The sequence below is a fragment of the Lipophrys pholis genome (genome assembly GCF_963383615.2).
Source record: "Lipophrys pholis genome assembly, chromosome: 16".
NCBI lineage: Eukaryota > Metazoa > Chordata > Actinopteri > Blenniiformes > Blenniidae > Lipophrys > Lipophrys pholis.
Genome location: NC_137634.1, coordinates 27,595,519 through 27,619,077, shown reverse-complemented (window position 1 = coordinate 27,619,077; position 23,559 = coordinate 27,595,519). Strand labels below are relative to the sequence as shown.

Below are 23,559 nucleotides of genomic sequence, written 5' to 3'. Positions count from 1 at the left end.
TTACCCCTGTGTGTGTGTGTGTGTGTGTGTGTGAGTGTGTGTGTGTGAGTGTGCGTGTGTGCGTGTGTGCGAGTGTGAGTGTGTGAGTGTGTGTGTCTGTGTGCGAGTGTGTGTGTGCGTGTGTGCGTGTGTGCGAGTGTGAGTGTGTGAGTGTGTGTGTGTGTGTGTGTGTGTGTGTGTGTGTGTGTGTGTGTGTGTGTTCCTGTGTAGCGAATGTAGCGAGGGGTAGTTTTAATAAAAACCATAATTTTTTTCAGAATCCATCATTTTTCCAAATTTCAAAATTGTGAGCTCTTAATTACTGCTAACTGATTAATGCTAACTGATTACTGCTGACTGATTAATGCTAACTGATTAATGCTAACTGATTACTGCTGACTGATTAATGCTAACTGATTACTGCTAACTGATTACTGCTGACTGATTACTGCTGACTGATTAATGCTAACTGATTACTGCTAACTGATTACTGCTGACTGATTACTGCTAACTGATTACTGCTAACTGATTACTGCTGACTGATTACTGCTAACTGATTACTGCTGACTGATTAATGCTAACTGATTAATGCTGACTGATTAATGCTAACTGATTAATGCTAACTGATTACTGCTGACTGATTAATGCTAACTGATTACTGCTAACTGATTACTGCTGACTGATTACTGCTGACTGATTAATGCTAACTGATTACTGCTAACTGATTACTGCTGACTGATTACTGCTAACTGATTACTGCTAACTGATTACTGCTGACTGATTACTGCTAACTGATTACTGCTGACTGATTACTGCTAACTGATTACTGCTGACTGATTAATGCTAACTGATTAATGCTAACTGATTACTGCTAACTGATTAATGCTAACTGATTACTGCTAACTGATTACTGCTAACTGATTAATGCTAACTGATTACTGCTAACTGATTACTGCTAACTGATTAATGCTAACTGATTACTGCTAACTGATTACTGCTAACTGATTACTGCTAACTGATTAATGCTAACTGATTACTGCTAACTGATTAATGCTAACTGATTACTGCTAACTGATTACTGCTAACTGATTACTGCTAACTGATTAATGCTAACTGATTACTGCTAACTGATTACTGCTAACTGATTAATGCTAACTGATTACTGCTAACTGATTACTGCTAACTGATTAATGCTAACTGATTACTGCTAACTGATTACTGCTAACTGATTAATGCTAACTGATTAATGCTAACTGATTAATGCTAACTGATTACTGCTAACTGATTAATGCTAACTGATTACTGCTAACTGATTACTGCTAACTGATTACTGCTAACTGATTAATGCTAACTGATTACTGCTAACTGATTACTGCTAACTGATTAATGCTAACTGATTACTGCTAACTGATTACTGCTAACTGATTACTGCTAACTGATTAATGCTAACTGATTACTGCTAACTGATTACTGCTAACTGATTACTGCTAACTGATTAATGCTAACTGATTACTGCTAACTGATTACTGCTAACTAATTACTGCTAACTGATTAATGCTAACTGATTAATGCTAACTGATTACTGCTAACTGATTACTGCTAACTAATTACTGCTAACTGATTACTGCTAACTGATTACTGCTGACTGATTACTGCTAACTGATTACTGCTAACTGATTAATGCTAACTGATTACTGCTAACTGATTACTGCTGACTGATTACTGCTAACTGATTACTGCTAACTGATGTAGGGAGGGTGAAGGAAGGAAGGTTGGGATGGATTACGATTAAATAAAAAATCTAAATCTATCATTTTCACAATTCTTACCATTTTCACCATTTGGAGGTCTTACTATCTCCCTGTGGTAACTTTTCTACCCCCTCCTGTCTACACATGCCCCCAGGATTGTTTGGGGTTTCAGAATCCATCATTTTTCCAAATTTCAAAATTGTGAGCTCTTAATTACTGCTAACTGATTAATGCTAACTGATTACTGCTGACTGATTAATGCTAACTGATTAATGCTAACTGATTACTGCTGACTGATTAATGCTAACTGATTACTGCTAACTGATTACTGCTGACTGATTACTGCTGACTGATTAATGCTAACTGATTACTGCTAACTGATTACTGCTGACTGATTACTGCTAACTGATTACTGCTAACTGATTACTGCTGACTGATTACTGCTAACTGATTACTGCTGACTGATTACTGCTAACTGATTACTGCTGACTGATTAATGCTAACTGATTAATGCTAACTGATTACTGCTAACTGATTAATGCTAACTGATTACTGCTAACTGATTACTGCTAACTGATTAATGCTAACTGATTACTGCTAACTGATTACTGCTAACTGATTAATGCTAACTGATTACTGCTAACTGATTACTGCTAACTGATTACTGCTAACTGATTAATGCTAACTGATTACTGCTAACTGATTAATGCTAACTGATTACTGCTAACTGATTACTGCTAACTGATTACTGCTAACTGATTAATGCTAACTGATTACTGCTAACTGATTACTGCTAACTGATTAATGCTAACTGATTACTGCTAACTGATTACTGCTAACTGATTAATGCTAACTGATTACTGCTAACTGATTACTGCTAACTGATTAATGCTAACTGATTAATGCTAACTGATTAATGCTAACTGATTACTGCTAACTGATTAATGCTAACTGATTACTGCTAACTGATTACTGCTAACTGATTACTGCTAACTGATTAATGCTAACTGATTACTGCTAACTGATTACTGCTAACTGATTAATGCTAACTGATTACTGCTAACTGATTACTGCTAACTGATTACTGCTAACTGATTAATGCTAACTGATTACTGCTAACTGATTACTGCTAACTGATTAATGCTAACTGATTACTGCTAACTGATTACTGCTAACTGATTACTGCTAACTGATTAATGCTAACTGATTAATGCTAACTGATTACTGCTAACTGATTACTGCTAACTAATTACTGCTAACTGATTACTGCTAACTAATTACTGCTAACTGATTACTGCTAACTGATTACTGCTGACTGATTACTGCTAACTGATTACTGCTAACTGATTAATGCTAACTGATTACTGCTAACTGATTACTGCTGACTGATTACTGCTAACTGATTAATGCTAACTGATGTAGGGAGGGTGAAGGAAGGAAGGTTGGGATGGATTACGATTAAATAAAAAATCTAAATCTATCATTTTCACAATTCTTACCATTTTCACCATTTGGAGGTCTTACTATCTCCCTGTGGTAACTTTTCTACCCCCTCCTGTCTACACATGCCCCCAGGATTGTTTGGGGTTTCAGAATCCATCATTTTTCCAAATTTCAAAATTGTGAGCTCTTAATTACTGCTAACTGATTAATGCTAACTGATTACTGCTGACTGATTAATGCTAACTGATTAATGCTAACTGATTACTGCTGACTGATTAATGCTAACTGATTACTGCTAACTGATTACTGCTGACTGATTACTGCTGACTGATTAATGCTAACTGATTACTGCTAACTGATTACTGCTGACTGATTACTGCTAACTGATTACTGCTGACTGATTACTGCTGACTGATTACTGCTGACTGATTACTGCTGACTGATTACTGCTAACTGATTACTGCTGACTGATTAATGCTAACTGATTAATGCTAACTGATTACTGCTAACTGATTAATGCTAACTGATTACTGCTAACTGATTACTGCTAACTGATTAATGCTAACTGATTACTGCTAACTGATTACTGCTAACTGATTAATGCTAACTGATTACTGCTAACTGATTACTGCTAACTGATTACTGCTAACTGATTAATGCTAACTGATTACTGCTAACTGATTAATGCTAACTGATTACTGCTAACTGATTACTGCTAACTGATTACTGCTAACTGATTAATGCTAACTGATTACTGCTAACTGATTACTGCTAACTGATTAATGCTAACTGATTACTGCTAACTGATTACTGCTAACTGATTAATGCTAACTGATTACTGCTAACTGATTACTGCTAACTGATTAATGCTAACTGATTAATGCTAACTGATTAATGCTAACTGATTACTGCTAACTGATTAATGCTAACTGATTACTGCTAACTGATTACTGCTAACTGATTACTGCTAACTGATTAATGCTAACTGATTACTGCTAACTGATTACTGCTAACTGATTAATGCTAACTGATTACTGCTAACTGATTACTGCTAACTGATTACTGCTAACTGATTAATGCTAACTGATTACTGCTAACTGATTACTGCTAACTGATTACTGCTAACTGATTAATGCTAACTGATTACTGCTAACTGATTACTGCTAACTAATTACTGCTAACTGATTAATGCTAACTGATTAATGCTAACTGATTACTGCTAACTGATTACTGCTAACTAATTACTGCTAACTGATTACTGCTAACTAATTACTGCTAACTGATTACTGCTAACTGATTACTGCTGACTGATTACTGCTAACTGATTACTGCTAACTGATTAATGCTAACTGATTACTGCTAACTGATTACTGCTGACTGATTACTGCTAACTGATTACTGCTAACTGATGTAGGGAGGGTGAAGGAAGGAAGGTTGGGATGGATTACGATTAAATAAAAAATCTAAATCTATCATTTTCACAATTCTTACCATTTTCACCATTTGGAGGTCTTACTATCTCCCTGTGGTAACTTTTCTACCCCCTCCTGTCTACACATGCCCCCAGGATTGTTTGGGGTAACTGGCTTGTGTTCATACCAACGTGGCTCTTTGTTCCTTGATGTCGGCTCTTCCTCTCATTGTGAAGCAGAATTCACCAGCGTTGGATTGTTCACCACTAACAAGGAAGGTGAGCTGGTTCAGACCGTCGTGAGACAGGTTAGTTTTACCCTACTGGTGAGTCGTTGCCATAGTAATCCTGCTCTGCAGTTATTCACTCTTTTATTTTGTCCCTTTTTATTATGATGAATACATTTTCTGAGACAGACGGGCAGCCTGTCCAGGGTGTACCCGTCTCTCGCCCCCCGTAGGCTGGACGAGGCTCCAGCACCCACTGACCCGGAACTGGATAAGTGGGAAAGAAGATGGATGGATAGACAGTTTCAATTACTGGTGTGTACTTAGGGTTACCAACTCCCTGAAAAAAACATGGTACACTTCACCGGCAGGCCGGCCCGTTTGCGTTCACTGTTCCTGGAGTGGTGACATTTCTTTAGCTCTTTTTTTTTGTGTATGAAAAACTTTTTTTACTTTCTGACTTGAACCTGAAGTTTAGTCGATGCATAGTATTTGTGATATGAACACATCAAAAGCAAATTATTTAGCAATTTCTTTTTATTGCAAAATACCAACATTAACAGAATAAAATCTGTATTTTTCCTAAATAGAAACCTTCATAGAATAAAAATACATGTTTCTTTAACAGAACTTTGTCTGGCTTTCATTACAACAGAATAAATAAAAATAAACTGAAAATTGTATAAATTAATAGAAAACAATAGAAAGCAGAACATCCATCCATCCATTGTCCTCCTCTTATCCAGTCCGGGTCTTGGAGACAGCAGTCTCAGCGGGGATGTCCAGACGTCCCTCGCCCCAGACACGTCCTCCAGCTCTCCCGGTGGGACCCCAAGGCGTTCCCAGGCCAGTCGAGAGACATAGTCCCTCCAGTGTGTCCTAGGTCTGCCCCGAGGCCTCCTACCAGAGGGACATGCCCAGAACACCTCCCTAGGGAGTTGTTCTGGGGGGCATCCCAAACAGATGCCCGAGCCTCAGCTGGATCCTCTGGATGTGGAGGAGCAGCAGCTCTACTCCGAGCTCCTCCCTGGTGACGGAGCTCCTCACCCTATCTCTAAGGGGGCGCCCAGCCACCCTACGGAGGAAACTCATTTCAGCCGCTTGGATCCAGGATCTCCTTCTTTCAGTCATGACCCAAAGCTCATGACCATAGGTGAGGGGAGGAAGGAAGGTGGAGCGGTAAATCCAGAGCCTCGCCTTTTGGCTTAGCTCCTTTTTCACCACGACGGACCGATACAGCGACCGCATAACTGCAGACGCTGCACTGATCCCCCTGTCGATCTCACGCTCCATCTTCCCCCCACTCGTGAACAAGACCCTGAGACCCGGCTCGTAAACCAAGGTTTCTGGTTTGGGTAAATCTGGATGGTCTTATCTACAGTGACATTCCCAATGCAGTACTTGATGTAATCCAGTACAGTCTCTGTGCATACAGCCAGGTCCCCATGGTGAAAGGCCTCCCACTGGGTGTCCCCAAAACAGTTCTGAAGTTGAGGGAGTGCATCCAGGTGGTGGTGGTCCTCTGTGTGGGCTGTGCTCGGTGGCAGTGGGGGGTGTAAGCTGGGACGAGGAGCAGGGAGAGATGGTGGTCAGACAGGCCCAGGTGGGGGAGGGGGGGGGGGGGGGGGGGGGGCGGTGGCTTTATTGAAATGTCCTGCTCTGATGTGAGCACCATTAGGATGGTGCCTGCTGGTGCTTATTGATGGTGCTGCGGAGCAGGGAGAGAGCGGTGTTTACGTTAGCGTCTGGTGGAATGGAGACAGCAGTGGTGAGAACAACAGTCAGCTCTCTGGGTAGGACAAAGGGTCTGCATCTCACTGCCATACATTCCAAATCCGGGGAGCAGTGTGTCTCCAACACAGTGCTGTGGTTCCACCAGCCTTCATGGACGTAGATCCAGAGCCCTCCTCCCCTGCTCTTACCGGAGTCTCTGTTCCTGTCCCAGCGGTGTAGCTTGCGGCCTGCTAGCTGTACCGTAGCGTCGGGGATCCCGGCGTGAAGCTAGGTCTAAAGTCTGAAGTTAAATACTTACCTGGGTCTGAGTAACCCTATGATGTGTGTGTGTGTGTTAGAGTGGTTATACTCAGCTTGTGAGGACCATCAGTAGAGCCGGGGGGTGACGGCGGGGTCCTGGAACAGCTGACATAGAGCCTGTCCACTGTGAGGACGGCTCGGGATCCCTCAGCGATGAGCGGCGGCGGTCCAGGATCTCCTTCAGGAGAGTTAGATCCGTTGACGCTGAAGTCCGTCCCTCGTAGTTCCCTCCCGCGGCTCTTCACCAGCTCTTTCTGCTTGAAGTGGTCAAACTTGGCGACGATGGGCCGCGGGCGCTGGTTGTCCTGTCGTCTTCCTCCCAGGCGGTGGACGCGGGCGCTGGTTGTCCTGTCGTCTTCCTTCCACGCGGTGGACGCGGGCGCTGGTTGTCCTGTCGTCTTCCTCCCAGGTGGTGGATGCGGGCGCTGGTTCTCCTGTCGTCTTCCTCCCAGGCGGTGGATGCGGGCGCTGGTTGTCCTGTCGTCTTCCTTCCACGCGGTGGACGCGGGCGCTGGTTGTCCTGTCGTCTTCCTCCCAGGTGGTGGATGCGGGCGCTGGTTCTCCTGTCGTCTTCCTCCCAGGCGGTGGATGCGGGCGCTGGTTCTCCTGTCGTCTTCCTCCCAGGCGGTGGATGCGGGCGCTGGTTGTCCTGTCGTCTTCCTCCCAGGCGGTGGACGCGGGCGCTGGTTCTCCTGTCGTCTTCCTCCCAGGCGGTGGACGCGGGCGCTGGTTCTCCTGTCGTCTTCCTCCCAGGCGGTGGACGCGGGCGCTGGTTCTCCTGTCGTCTTCCTCCCAGGCGGTGGACGCGGGCGCTGGTTCTCCTGTCGTCTTCCTCCCTGGCGGTGGACGCGGGCGCTGGTTGTCCTGTCGTCTTCCTTCCACGCGGTGGACGCGGGCGCTGGTTGTCCTGTCGTCTTCCTCCCAGGCGGTGGACGCGGGCGCTGGTTCTCCTGTCGTCTTCCTCCCTGGCGGTGGACGCGGGCGCTGGTTCTCCTGTCGTCTTCCTCCCAGGCAGTGGACGCGGGCGCTGGTTCTCCTGTCGTCTTCCTCCCAGGCGGTGGACGCGGGCGCTGGTTCTCCTGTCGTCTTCCTCCCTGGCGGTGGACGCGGGCGCTGGTTCTCCTGTCGTCTTCCTCCCAGGCGGTGGACGCGGGCGCTGGTTGTCCTGTCGTCTTCCTCCCAGGCGGTGGACGCGGGCGCTGGTTGTCCTGTCGTCTTCCTCCCAGGCGGTGGACGCGGGCGCTGGTTCTCCTGTCGTCTTCCTCCCAGGCGGTGGACGCGGGCGCTGGTTCTCCTGTCGTCTTCCTCCCAGGCAGTGGACGCGGGCGAAGGTGATCTTACTCACGGTGTCGGCGGGCAGCTTCAGGCTCACCTGCATGAAGTCCCACAGCGATGTCTCGGCGTCCTCCTCCGTCCGCTCGGGCAGTCCTTGGTTAAGTGACTCCACCTCGTCCCGAAGTCCCTGGTTCTCAGTGGTCAATTCCACCCCCTGCTGCTGGCTGAACTCCAGCGAGTCCCGGAGAGCCTGGAACCCGCGGTGGAGCAGCTGGACCAGAGCGAGCCGGACATCGAAGCTGGACAGCTTGGTGTTGATGCTGTCCAGGATGTCCTCGAACTGTTTGGACGGCGAGGAAGCCATGGGTGGAGACGGTTCTGGGCAGCTTCTTTTGGAAGACGAGGTCTGCGGAGTCTTGGACATGACGAGACGGTCGTAGCACTCGTCCAAGTCGGCTTGAAGGTCTTCTATTGTTTCTTCTTCCAGCGTTGTGGGCGAGCTTCATTTCCCTTTTGTTTCTTTCTTTGTTTTGTTTTTCTTCCCGTCAGACGGAAAAGTTTGTATTACAAGCTGGGAGCCGCCATGTTGGATTGACCTCGATGACGTCACACTCGAATTACTCACTGTGCACGTCCTCGCCTTCTTTAGCAGTAATCTGTTAGTAGTCTTGCGCTGTGTCAGTCTTGCAGTATGACTACAGCCTGGAAACTACAGGCAGAAAACTTCAGACTGAAAACTACAGCCTGAAAACTACAGGCAGAAAACTTCAGACTTGAAAACTACAGCTTGAAAACTACAGCCTGAAAACTACAGGCAGAAAACTTCAGACTGAAAACTACAGCCTGAAAACTACAGCCTGAAAACTACAGGCAGAAAACTACAGCCTGAAAACTACAGGCAGAAAATTTCAGCCTGAAAACTACAGCCTGAAAACTACAGGCAGAAAACTACAGGCAGAAAACGACAGGCAGAAAACGACAGCCTGAAAACTACAGCCTGAAAACTACAGCCTGAAAACTACAGGCAGAAAACTACAGCCTGAAAACTTCAGCCTGAAAACTACAGCCTGAAAACTACAGGCAGAAAACTACAGACTGAAAACTAAAACCTTAAAACTACAAACTGAAACCCAGCTTTCGTGATCTGGTCCTCAGAGAGCTGTGGTGATGAAGACGAGCTGTGGAGATGAAGATGAGCTAATGAAGACGAGCTGTGGAGATAAAGACAAGCTGATGAAGACGAGCTGTGGAGATGAAGACAAGCTGATGATGACGAGCTGTGGAGATAAAGACAAGCTGATGAAGACGAAGCTGTGGAGATGAAGATGAGCAGATGAAGACGAGCTGATGAAGACAACTGTAGAGATGAAAATGAGCTGATGAAGACAAGCTGTGGAGAGGAAGACGGGCTAATAAAGACAAGCTATGGAGATGAAGATGAGCTGATGAAGACGAGCTGTGGAGATGAAGACGAGCTGATGAAGACGAGCTGATGAAGACGAGCTGTGGAGATGAAGATGAGCTGATGAAGACGAGCTGTGGAGATGAATGTTGAATCAAGCAGAGCTAATCTTTATTCGACTGCATGTAGAAGTGGGAGGAAATGTATTGAAGATTTACTGAAACACGATAAGCTTCAACTCCAAACACGTTTTCCTTTAAAGTGAAGTGTCCTTGGGCAAGGCACTGAACCCCAAACTACCTGGGTGAATGCAGTGTGAGACTGAGTGGTTGGTGCTGGTCAGAGGGGCAGATGGCACAAAATGGCAGCCTCACTTCTGTCAGCCTGCCCCAGGGCAGCTGTGGCTACATATACGTAGTTTACGACCACCGAGTAGGGAGTGGATGGATAATGTGATGTAACCTGTCTCTGAGTGTCCAGAGAAGCTCTAGATAAAACCTATTATTATTATTAGTAACCATCAGTAACAATCTGTAATAATCTGCAACCATCTGCAACCATCAATAACCATCAGTAACCATCAGCAACCATCAATTCAATTCAATTCAATTCAATTTTATTTGTAAAGCGCTAAATCACATCAACAAACATCTCAAAGCCTCTTACAATGATAGAGAACCACTGAACCCAAATAAATCAATAACCATCAGCAACCATCAATAACCATCAGTAACCATCAGCAACCATCAGTAACCATTAGTAACCATCTGTAACCATCTGCAACCATCAGTAACCATCAGCAACCATCAGTAACCATCAGTAACCATCAGCAACCATCAATAACCATCAGTAACCATCAGCAACCATCAGTAACAATCTGAAACCATCAGCAACCATCAGTAACCAACTGCTACTATCTGTAACGATCAGCAACCATCTGCAACCATCAATAACCATCAGTAACCATCAGTAGCCATCTGCAACCATCAATAACCATCTGCAACCATCAGTAACAATCTGAAACCATCAGCAACCATCAGTTACCAACTGCTACTATCTGTAACCATCAGCAACCATCAGTAACCATCAATAACAATCTGCAACCATCAATAACCAACTGCTACTATCTGTAACCATCAGTAACCATCTGCAACCATTAGTAACCAGCAGTAACCATCAGTAACCATTAGTAACCATCAGTAACCATCAGTAACCATGAGTAACCATCAGTAACCATTAGTAACCATCAGTAACCATCAATAACCATCAGTAACCATCAGTAACCATTAGTAACCATCAGTAACCATCAGTAACCATCAGTAACCATCAGTAACCATGAGTAACCATGAGTAACCATCAGTAACCATTAGTAACCATCAATAACCATCAGTAACCATCAATAACCATCAGTAACCATCAGTAACCATTAGTAACCATCAGTAACCATGAGTAGCCATGAGTAACCATCAGTAACCATCAGTAACCATCAATAACCATCAGTAACCATGAGTAACCATCAGTAACCATCAGTAACCATGAGTAACCATCAGTAACCATCAGTAACCATCAATAACCATCAGTAACCATGAGTAACCATCAGTAACCGTCAGTAACCATCAATAACCATCAGTAACCATGAGTAACCATCAGTAACCATCAGTAACCATCAGTAACCATGAGTAACCATCAGTAACCATGAGTAACCATGAGTAACCGTCAGTAACCATCAATAACCATCAGTAACCATGAGTAACCATCAGTAACCATCAGTAACCATCAATAACCATCAATAACCATCAGTAACCATCAGTAACCATGAGTAACCATCAGTAACCATGAGTAACCATCAGTAACCATCAGTAACCATGAGTAACCATCAGTAACCATCAGTAACCATCAGTAACCATCAGTAACCATCAGTAATCTGATCCAGACCCTGGATCTCACTTTGTAAGACACCAGAAGAAGCTATCAGAGTTTTCCCAGGAGGTCCTCCTGTATTTGGACGGACTGAGTCTCAGCAGGAAAGTTCTGCAGCTGAAGGAAGGGAACTTAACGGAGCCTCATGTTGACCTGCTTTGGACGGAACCTTTCCTGCATCGTATCGAACTCAATCGGATCAGAACTGACAATTTGTTCTGCAGTGAAGTGATCCTGGTCTGAACCGTGAACATGGTGTGGGCTCCACACAACAACGCTTTGTCGTTATAGTTCATGTCGCTGCCCAATCAAAATCACATATTTCCAAAATATCTACTTTCATTTTACTTTCATTTTGGCAGTGAAGGTGCTTTTGTAAGTATTTGCTCGGCTCAGTAGGTGGAATCTTAAAGTACTTTATTTTACCAATACAATGTAAAAGTCCATTCTGGAGATCTTTGGTTTGATGAGTCAGCGATCTTTATTCTGTACGAGCTCCTCCTGCTGTGTTGCTGCCCAGAGCAGTACTTTGTACCTGCTGGATTCTGATTTATATTGTAAAACACGGCACATTTCTCCACTAAATATTAATGTACCTTAAATGGAGATTTATTAAGTCTTAAGTATGAATTAACGTTTTTAATATTTCAACTTACTACATTATTTTAAGCCAATTGTATTGTCATATACTCTTCTTGTTGCAAAGGGTCAAACTCCTGTTTTTCTGATTATTTGAATGTTCTTCATGACATTGTTGGTTCTTTACGATTACCTCCAGTACCTCCGGTACCTCCATTGTTCCTCCATTGTTCCTCCTGTAAAGCTTTGATTACATTTACGTAAAAAATAAAAACCTCAACCAGGTTCACTCTTGTGTTTCTTTTATAATTTAAGAAATCAAATTCATTCTCAATTATGTCTTTTTGGTTTAACCAAATAAAGAAATGATATAATTACTACAATGCAAATAATTAGTTGAAACTCTCTTTAATTGAAAATCATAGTAATGAACTAAATATATTAGCTTAAAAATATGCGAGTCGTTTGGTTTGTGAAAACATGAAAAGCTTTAGTTCGACTGTTCAAACTGAGCTGCAGCTCAGGAACCTCATTGGATGGAAAACAAACCAAAGTAGAATCAGTTCATCCAATCAGGTTTTTCCTTTGATCTTTTGAGTTCAGTAACTCAAAAGATCAAAGGACTCACTGTTACTTCAGCTGTCACTCACCTGGATGAACAAATATTTAGAATATCTAGTTTAGAACTTTTCCACAGACTTTATGTTTCTACTTTTCTTATTGCACTAAATGTGCATTATTACAGGAATGTTCTGCTTTCTATTGTTTTCTATTAATTTACACAATTTAAGTACATTTTTATTTAATCTGTAGTAATTTAAGTTCTGTTAAAGAAATATGTATTTTTAGTCTATGAAGCAAGACAGGTTTCGTTTTAAGACCTTAATTTTGGTATTTTGCAATAAAGAAGAATTACTAAATAATCTGGTTTCAATGTGTTAATATCACAAATAATAAGCATCTATTTAAATTCAGGATCAAGTCAGAAGGTAAAAACGTCGTTTCACACAGAATAAAAGAGCAAAATAAAATTCACCACACCAGGAACGGTGAACGTGACTGGGTCAGCCGGCCTGCCAGTCGCCTTTATTTTATCTTCAGGGAGTTGGCAACCCTACTCTGAACTCTTCAATAGCATTAGCATGTAGCACACCCTAATAGCATTAGCATGTAGCACACCCTCAAAGCAGGCTTTGGTTAGTTGTGGACGAGGTTGGCAAGCTAGTCGAGGAAACGTGATGACGAAAGACAAAAACGTAGAATCTTTTACCAACAAGGAGCTTGTTTAATCATGTTTCTTTTATCGTGTCACGAAGCCGTCCTGTCGTGACCTCGCCCCTGAATGAGAAGCAAGGCATCATGGGAACTGTAGCAAGGAAACCTGAGGACAGAACAGGGTTAGCATTAGCTTCATCAAAGACGACAGCAGCGGCTTTGAACAACGCCTCTTTTATTCTGGGATCTTTGAAAACGACTCCAGGAACGGCAGTTTGAGACTGAACAATGAAGAGAAATGAAAAAAAACGGAAGTTTCCTGCGACGTACGCGACTAAAAGAAATGCTAACACAACAAGAACAACCTCAACTAGTTCAGCACGTTCGGAGTAGAAAATCAAACGAAAGCAAACCGAGGAGCACAAATTTACACACGACACACGTGGAGAGAATGCAAAGACCTCGCCCCGACGACCCGACGCCACCACGGACAAAAAACTACAAACTAAAGTGTTTACATCGTACATGCTAAATCAGAAAATCTTCTTTTTTCAGTTTGAGTATAAAAACACACGGAAATCGATTATAAAAGCTGTGTTCCTGTTTCCTGTTTGTTATTTACATTTTCAGCCGTAGAAAAACGTGTTTTTGTTTTAAAGTCAAAAAACCAACTGAAGCTTTGGTAGTGAAACTCGGGACGGGGAGAGTTTGTGGTCCAACTCTGGAAAAGGACACGCAAGCGCCAAATTCACCTGTAAAAGGAAGGCAGTTCTGTTGAACGTCTCGTCAGCTTTGCCCGTTAGCATAACACTAATCTCAACTATTTGTTTTTCAAAGCTTCAGAACAGGTTTTGTCCAAATTAGGGTTTTGTCCAAATTAGGGTTTTGTCCAGATTAGGGTTTTGGCCAGATTAGGGTTTTGGCCAGATTAGGGTTTTGTCCAGATTAGGGTTTTGTCCAGATTAGGGTTTTGTCCAAATTAGGGTTTTGTCCAGATTAGGGTTTTGTCCAGATTAGGGTTTTGTCCAGATTAGGGTTTTGGCCAGCGAAGGTAAAAATGGCTCGGCTTGCTTCAGAATTACGTTCACGCGACTGTAGCAACACACAAGACACGCTATGCTAGCTATGCTAGCTACGCCAACACTGCTCAGCTACAATCAAGGTCCAGATTTTATTGACTTTAGTTTTGTAAGTCTGGTTGGATTAGGATTTTTTCTTTATTAGATTTTTTGAGTTCTTTTGGTCTCTAATAAAATTTTTGGGCAATTTTAACAATTTTAGCCATTTTTAATACTCATTTACATTTGAACAATTTCAGTATTTTCTCTAACTGCTTTTTATATCTGTTTGAGCTGATTCAAGTTATTCTGACATTTTGACAGTTTTTCCTTCTATTTTACAAAGTTTAATTATTTTAATTGCTATTTAACAAAAATAATTCTAGCCATCTCAGCTGTTTTACCATTTAACTGCCAATTCTGCTGATTTCTGTCATTTTAGCAGGTTTCTCTTTTTTTACCCATTTTTTTTTCAGGAATTTTAGCCGTATTAGTTTATAACTATTTTATAAATGTTATCTTATTGACCATTTTTAGCCAACTGAATTTTTCATGATCGGTTTTATCAAATTTAACTTTTTTTTAGGTCATTTCTTTTCAAATCATTTAAACTAGTTATCAAACGGTAAAGACTAACAGTCCTTGAGGAGAGTGGTGGGGGGGTGGTATGGTGGGGGGGGCAGGGTCACTGGGACAGTGGGGGTCTTTGCATTCATACAGAAGGAAGCGTTTTGTGGCGGGACTGAAATGTTCTGATGCCAAACAAAGTCTGATGTGCTTGTTTTGCCACGAGTGCATTGACGTAAGGCACAGGCACAGTTGCCCTCGTCCACCGGAGCGGCTCCGGTTCCTCCTTTGTGTTTAGCTTGTTTGTCCTTATTTTAAAAAACGACGACCCAGAAGCAGGCAGGGTGACCACTGCAGACCTCTAACAGCGTCACACATGTTGTCCTTCGTGTTGGCTCTACGAACGACGCTGCGAGTGACGCTACGTGCGTCGCTACGTGCGTCGCTACGTGCAACGCTACGTGCAACACCGCGAGCGACGCTATGAATGACACTTCACAAGGAGAAAGATGGTTCCACATGGTGGTCACCCTCCTGGTTCTTATACCGAGAACCAGATCCAGGTACATCAGGTCCTACCAGCAGAGGCTCTGTGTGTGTGTGTGTGTGTGTGTGTGTGTGTGTGTGTGTGTGTGTGTGTGTGTGTGTGTGTGTGTGTGTGTGTGTGTGTGTGTGTGTGACACAAAGACTAATGGTTGGTTAAAAGCTGTCAGTGTTTCCGATGTGCGCAGGTGCATGAAAAAGTGTTTAAAACTTCTCTGTGTTTTCTGGTTCTGGTGAAAACGGACGATCTTCAGGCATCTGCGGAAGTTCTCCAAGGTTCTTGAAGGTTCTTGAAGGTTCTTGAAGGTTCTTTAAACACCTTCAGAGGAATTCAGCACATCGCTCATATCGGAAATTTGGCACTGTTCAACAGTTTAAATTCAAGTCTTTTTTTTAAGTATTGGTGTGTGTGTGTGTGTGTGTGTGTGTGTGTGTGTGTGTGTGTGTGTGTGTGTGTGTGTGTGTGTGTGTGTGTGTGTGTGTACAGTATCTAGGATTGTTCATGTGTCCATCAGCTCTGGCAGACTTTCGGTAAACGTTCGGTTCCGTGAGGTGGCTGACTGTCCATCGGGTCCGGCTTCCTGCAGGGGTCTGTGGGTCTCGGTGAGGTGTGTGGGTCTGATGGGGTCTGGTGGGGTCTTCGGGTCCTGTGGGGTTTTCGGGTCCGCGGGTCTCGGTGGGTTCTAGAGGCAGACGTTGTTGCTAATCTGGCAGGTGGACCCGGTGCCGGCCTGGGATAGGAAGAGCCTCCCGTTGGGGCAGACACAGACCTCATAGACCGTCTGCCGGGTCCCAGAGGACGAGGAGCTGGTGGAGGCCTTCCCCTCCGGCAGCCGCATGAGGCGGATCCTCCGGGCGTCCAGGGAGATCTGCAGGGGGGGAGGAGACCATGAGACTGGAGGAGAAACAAGGTACCGTACAGAGAACAATAGAACACTCTCCATGAGCACCAACTCAACTCCACACGCCTCGACTTGGTTTTTAGTCTTTTATATTCAGTGTTTGTACCTGGTACCAGGGAGGAACCTGGTACCAGGGAGGAACCTGGTACCAGGTACTTTGCTGGTTCCTCCTCGACCGCGGTTCCAAGCGAGCTGAGACCAGTAGACAATGACGTTGGCAGACGGAAAGTCGAGTCTCCCGACAAACTCTCGAGTCTCCTCATCTCGTCACCCGACCAAGTCGCGAGTCTCTCGCCCCACGTGCTTCGTGGTTCCAGAACATAAACCGGCGCCATTAAAAAAGCGACACGCCGAGCTCGGGAAGGTTCCCGCTCCCAGATTCTGATTTACTTTGACAAATGAAACTAAAGGTCAATTGATCAGCGGTGAGAAGAGTTTCAAACATTCATTAACATTTTTCATTAAAGCAGATTTGAATCTTTTTTTTATCTTATTTGATCAAATGGACCCGTCAGATTGGATCTAACACTGTGATTTGGTTTTATTGGCTCTTGGTTCTGATCATCGATCAATGATTATCTCCTGCATCACTTTGTTTGGTTTTCATGTTATCTGGAAAATTACACTTAATCTGATTCCACAGCTTCTTCTTTGTCTCATGGTACTAAAGCTGTGCAGAACCTTCCAGCTCGGGTGGAGCAAATACTTCGTCTGATTGGACGTCGTGTTGACGTCCCGTCACCACACAGGAAGAGACGTGATCAAGTCCAGAGCCAGTCTGAAACAGAACTAGGTAGAACCAGTCAGAACCGGAACCAAACAGAACCAGTCAGAACCAGAACCGGCCAGAAGCAGTCAGAATCAGTAAGAACCAGAACAAGTCAGAAGTAGTCAGAACCAGAACCGGCCAGATACAGTCAGAACAAGACTCAGTAAGAACCAGAACCAGTCAGAACCTGAACCGGTCAGAATCAGTTAGAACCAGAACCGGCCAGAAGCAGTCAGAACCAGATGCAGTCAGAACCAGAACCGGTCAGAAGTAGTCAGAACCAGAACCCTTCAGAACCATTCAGAACAAGAATCAGTCAGAACCAGAACCAGTCAGAACCAGTCAGAACCAAAATCAGTCAGAACCAGAACCGGTCAGAAACAGTCAGAACCAGTCAGAACCAGTCAGAACCGGAAACAGGTATACTGTAACCGGTGAGAACCAGAACCAGTCAGAACTAGAACCGGTCAGAAGCAGTCAGAACCAGAACCAGTCAGAACCAGTACTGGTCATAAGCATTCAGAACCATAACTAATCAGAACCAGTCAGAACCAGAATCAGTCAGAACCGGAAACAGGCATAACCGGTAAGAACCAGAACCACTCAGAACTAGAACTGGTCAGAAGCAGTCAGAACCAGTACTGGCCAGAAGCAGTCAGAACCAGAACCAGGCAGAACCAGTCAGAACCGGAACTAGTCAGAACCAGTCAGAACCGGAACAAGTCAGAACTGGAAACAGGAAGAACCAGTCAGAAGCAAAACTAATATTAATTTCTCACTTCTTGTTGGTACGAAGACAGAACATGTTGTCTTACAACGTTCTCATCTCCCGAGCAACACAAAACAACAAAACCAATAAAAACGAACCCACCTAAAGCTCCGTTTCCATGACAACGGTGCTCAGACCCTCTGAAAACAACTTTCTGGAAACGCTCCAACTCCATTTCAATGTAAACAGACATTGTTTTTTGAAAATATTCTTCAGATTATAAACTTTATTTCTACTGGTTCTTCGGATTATAAACTTCTTCAGATTATAAATGTTATTTCTACTGGTTCTTCAGATTATAAACTTCTTCAGATTATAAATGTTATTTCTACTGGTTCTTCAGATTATAAACTTCTTCAGATGATAAACTTTATTTCTACTGGTTCTTTCAGATTATAACCCAGGGGTGAGCAAACTACGACCCGCGGGCCACATCCGGCCCGTTGGTCTTTTCAATTGGGCCCGCTCATAATACTGACTGCATTGACTGGACCTTGTCTTGCAATGCCCGGCGCTCCACCAGGGGGCGCATTAGTTTCTTCTGGATACTGGATGATGGAGGCTCCACCTGGTGGGGGCGGAGAAGCTCGCAGGCGTCATCCAGGATGTAAACAAAGAAAATGGAGGGTGGCTAAGCTAAACTAAGCTAAGCTAAGCTAAGCTAAGCTAAGCTAAGACAGCACAGCCTTTCTTCCTGGAGCATCGACTCACTCATGTTGGGTCTCTGGAGAATAAAGTGGACGAGGTTTGATTCCACATCACTCAGCAGGAGACTTTAGTCTCAGAAGCGGATCTTGGTCATATACTGTATATCGAGATAGGGTTAGGTGCAGATAAATAGCTAATAAATACATTTACAAAGATAACATTTTATATTATATTCAGTCTGTAGTTAACGTTGCTGCTTGTCTCTTGTGATAGAATAAATGAATCTGTATTTATTTGTCGTATTTTAAATAATATCCTTCCATAATCATGATCATATTTAATATTTGTTTTAAAATGGGACAATACCAATTAAAAGAAAATCTGTAGAATATTAGCTCAATTGAAAAATACCTCCTTAGGTCATCAAGCCTCTTAATTGAAGTACTAACGATGTCCATAGCACCAAAGCGAAAAAAATCTGTATTTCTCAAATAACTTTCAAAATAATGCCTTTAGAGCTATAGTCTCAATTAAAATTTAATATAAATGTGACTATTGCGCATCTTGTGGTACCAGTTTTATATCTCTATCTTCAATACATTCTGAGAAATAACAATTTTGTCATATTTTTGGAGTGTTTTCATACGTAAGTCATCCAGTGTACTTTTGTTTTTTTGTTTTACTATATCTCAGGTATAGCATGGTTTGGCCAACACACCAGGTGTTTGCACTAATGGGTCAATGGAATCAAACTTCAAAAGAAACATCTACACCGAGACGTCAGCGTTTTTCTGTGGAAAGTTGTGGCTGTTGAGGGTTGATTGATGAGATGAGGTAGTGTGTGTTCTGTTTCTGGAGTGATATAGTGCAGTTGGTTTCAAAGTTTCTGGTGCCTTTGTGAATAGTTTGTTCCAGTATAGTACCTATAGGAAATATCCATGATGTCAAGCTACTGGGAGTGCCATCCTACAAACGTGGCAGTGCTCAAGGATCTGGGGGCATTATTAGTAGGCCTGCCACCAACCTTCTGGAAGAGTGGAACTCTGCCGACAGAGTTGTCAACATGGCTTTTGACCCAGCAGCCTCCAACAGGTGTCTGCAGCATGCCTCAGCATCCAGGAGAAGGTTGGCCGTGCTCTTTTATGGCCAGCCTGCAGGTATCATGTTGGTGAGGCCGTACTGAACCAGGTTTTTACAGCTCTGAAGATTGAATTATCCAAGTCACCAGAAGTGGCCCTATTTTTTAGATTCAAGAAAAACTAGTCAAGCCTGTCTAGAAGAGAACCACAGGACTTCTGTAAACTCGAGGCTACACCTGACCCTGCTGCAGCCCAGGAAATGATTCAGAGGGATGATGCAGCTGAAGTTGCCCAGGAAAGCCCTCACCAAAAACATCAGGACGACCTGCAATTTGTTGAGCTTTGCCTGGTATTCCTCGATGCTCTCCAGAGGACAGACCATTCTCAATCAAACAACCAGGTGACATGCTCGGAGCTCGAGGGATGGCCAACGTGCTGTACTCCTTCAAGATGTCTCAAAGCTTCCGACTGGCAGGATTACCTCAAGACAAAACAACTTAAAGATGTTGTCACATTCGTGGTTCTTCTCTACTCATCTTGGGGGATGCAACGTTTGGTGGCTGCTGACGCACCTTGGAAAGACCTGCAGTTCTTCAAGAATTTGCTTCAGTATTCCTGTGTGTTCAGAAGTGATCCTCGACAGTGCTGTGAAATCCTTCAAGAGACACACCACAAGTACCATTGGCTCTCTTCAGCAGTGAGGTACCGCCAGAGCACAAGACATCCTCGGCCACCAGTTTGTTGGCTGTCAAGCCAGCCGGCTCATGCAGACGTCCTAATGACAGGTATGGCTCAGGGTTGGGTAAACCAGAGTTTCCAGGAACCATAACCCAGGAAAATACACTGGCAGACCTGGTGGGACCTGATTCATGGTACATCTTCCATCCTCTTCAACGGGACCCTGCTTTCCTTACAACTGACTTCTCAACCTGGCCTTCTCACCCAGCCCTCCAGGAAGCCCTGGTCACCTTGGAATGCATGAATGTTGTTAATGACAGTGCAGAGCGTAATGTCAAGCTCTGCCAGAGGAGAAGAACTTTATCAGAATATTCTGCAGAAACACCAAATCTAAGGAAGAGAAAGAAAACATGTAAATAGTGCAATGTGCTTATTCTGGTTAAATGAAGTTTTAAGATGGGGAGGAGTGTTTATTATTCATGTTAATCAATGTTGGTTTCCTATAGGGGGTATATCCTCATACATTGTACAACACAAGTTTTAGTGTTGCCTGCCACAGGGTGCTTAGCTATTCAGAATTGTTGTTTTCTTATTATATAAACACATTTATAGGTTATATGTCTGACAACAAACATTCATACTATACCTATATTAAAGATTTTAGTTTCACAGTTTCAAGATCTTGGTGTTCATAGTTCTAGATTTGTTAATTTGTAGTTACATAATGTGTTGAAATAGTTTTTTTCATATTATGAATTAATGGAATACAATATAGGACCATATGCTTCTTCAACGTCCCTGTGGTCCCCGAAGAAATAACACCTTTGCCATATCTCAGAAACTAATGATGATAGAGACATAAAACCAAAAGATGTGTAATGTCCATGTTTATATTCAACTTCAATTGATACAGAGTTTTTTTCATTGTTTTTGCCGATATTTAAGATAAATTGATTTTTCAGGTGTAATTTAAGGCTGCTGCAAGCAGGAAACTTCAGAGGCTCGGTGGACCCAGTAGACGTCAACAGAACTTTATGACATTTCTCACAGAAGTACACTTTGGCACATATAAAAAAGTGATACTAGGTACAGATTGATTTTTGAAAATTTTGCAAAAGTGGGGCAAATGATGCACCCTAATATATATACATATACATGTACATATATATTGGGTCGCTCTCTCTCTCTCTCTCTCTCTCTCTCTCTCTCTCTCTCTCTATATATATATATATTAGGGTGCATCATTTGCCCCACTTTTGCCCCACTTTTGTCCCACTATTGCCCCACACCATCTCCATTCTCTGAACACAGAGGAACTGCTTATTGGTCAGGACCTCCTGAACCGACTGGCTGTGCTGATTGACTGCCACCAACGGCGCCTTTGGTCTCAAGTCACCAGCCCGACTCCCGTTGACCCAGAACCGGGCCACTCAGCTTCCAACAGCAGAGTCGCTGCCATCCAGTCCAGAGGTTCCCCACCAATACTTGGGTCTCTTCCAAAGGCCGACCCGCACCGATCCTCTTCAGGGCTCCCTGACAGCCAGCAACCGCTGCAGGTGACGAGCCAAGACCCGTTTCAAGCACACCACTCTTTACTCGTTTCACTGAAGGACGTGAGTTCTTCTGTGTACATGAGTACTTCTCTGCACGCCCACCACACTGTGGGGGGTGCACACATGAATGGAACCTCGGTTCCTGAGGCACCTCTGGAGCCCGGGTCAGAGAAATCTGTCACCAATGCCGACCTACTCAAAGTTCCGAGCCACCGCTCACTTTCAGCAGAGTCACTTCAGACCTTAACCAAGGTCCCTGGTTCACGCGCTTCCTCGCCTCATAGTCCAGACCTCGACCCGATGATCTGTGACACATCTCTTCTTAAGCTGAACAATCGTTCAGCCAACCCGCGGGTCCAGAATCTGACCCACTGTCAGATTAAAGTGATCGCATTTCCACCATTAGAGATGTTAACTGACCGTTCATGTCACAACCTTGAACTGATGGTGCCTGTCATTGACAACCTGAAGTCGTCCCTCACCAGTGACGACATGCATGACACCGCTCTCCTCATTGTCACAACCAAAACCATCACCAGCGCTCGCCATGTTAACCTCCAACAGGTTCTCAATGGTACAAACCCGAGCACCGAAGGTGACATGGTTGTGTACGCTCCGGTGACTCAACCAGAGAATACAGACACTTCAGGTAAACAGACCACGTCTGGACCAGAAGCACCTTATTCAGGTTTCGAGTCAAAGACAGAGCCACATTCTGCTAAAGCTAACGCTTTAACACCACAGAAACGAGGAGATGTATTCATTGAGGTCTTCTGTGATTATCACACGATCTTTGTGCGGGACTTGCATGAAAGGGGGACCTCCTCCCGGCGCGCGTCCCCACTGACCCAAAGGCACCGCCATCTTTTGTACACCAGTACATACTCCTTCTATTTGCATACATGATAAAGCGGTTTCGGACCTTGAAGGTGGACCCCGCTAACCAGTACCAGCTAGCTTCTTCCTTTGGCAACCCGCCAGTCCGCCTGGAACCGGTGCCAGTTCGGCTACTTAGACCCACCATCAGTGTCTACCATCCTTCTCCACACAACGATGAGCAACACTGCCGCTCACGGCAATCTCATCCATGTGGACGACTTCCTCATGCTGCACCTTTGAGGAACGTTTAGCCGAAACACTCCTTTATCGTCCTTTATCAACTCCTGGTAGCTGGAACCAAACTTGCTCTCAGCAGAGTTCAGGGGTGCCGCAGTTCACACCATTAAAAACCTCAGAGGCCCAACTACCGTATCAGGACTTAGGAGCCTCCATGTGGTCTGCAGCCACTCCTCACAGTCCACCAGGGACTGTGCAGTGAGTGCTGGACCCCCCCAGAGAACTCCTTAGTGAAGACAAGCCCTTGGAGTGGGAAACTCCTGCAGAAACATCTTTCTGCCTCACAAAAGAGAAACTCTGCTCAGCATCCTGTCTGGCCCACCTAGACCAGGACCCAGAGTTCCTCCTCCAGACAGACTTTCCCACTCATAGTCTCAGTGCTGCCCCAGCGCAGTCACACGACACAGACAAAGTTGTAGCTTACGCTAGCAGACCGCTTAACAGCGTGGAGATACAGACCCCCCACTGTGAGAAAGCCTTCGCCACGACTCAGGCCGTTCCATCCAGTCATCATGATCATGATGAAAATGTCTGTCAGGGTTCGCTTAACCTTTATGTCGACGACTTCCAGCTCCACCTTGACACAGCCACCATGGCTGCTGTCCTCCGTCTGAACCAAGCGTTCAGCCACTGGAGCATGC

The 23,559-nt window shown here is 44.2% G+C and overlaps 1 protein-coding gene across 1 annotated transcript in view; it reads right to left on the bottom strand.

Moving 5' to 3' along the window:
* Positions 1-15,951: 15,951 nt before the first annotated feature.
* Positions 15,952-23,559, bottom strand: part of sgcd (sarcoglycan, delta (dystrophin-associated glycoprotein)) — a 100,556-nt gene continuing 92,948 nt past the window's right edge. The window contains exon 8 of the mRNA XM_080484115.1: positions 15,952-16,273. Coding sequence (XP_080340241.1) covers positions 16,088-16,273 — 186 coding nt within the window. The 3' untranslated portion in view covers positions 15,952-16,087. The remainder of the gene's footprint in view (positions 16,274-23,559) is intronic.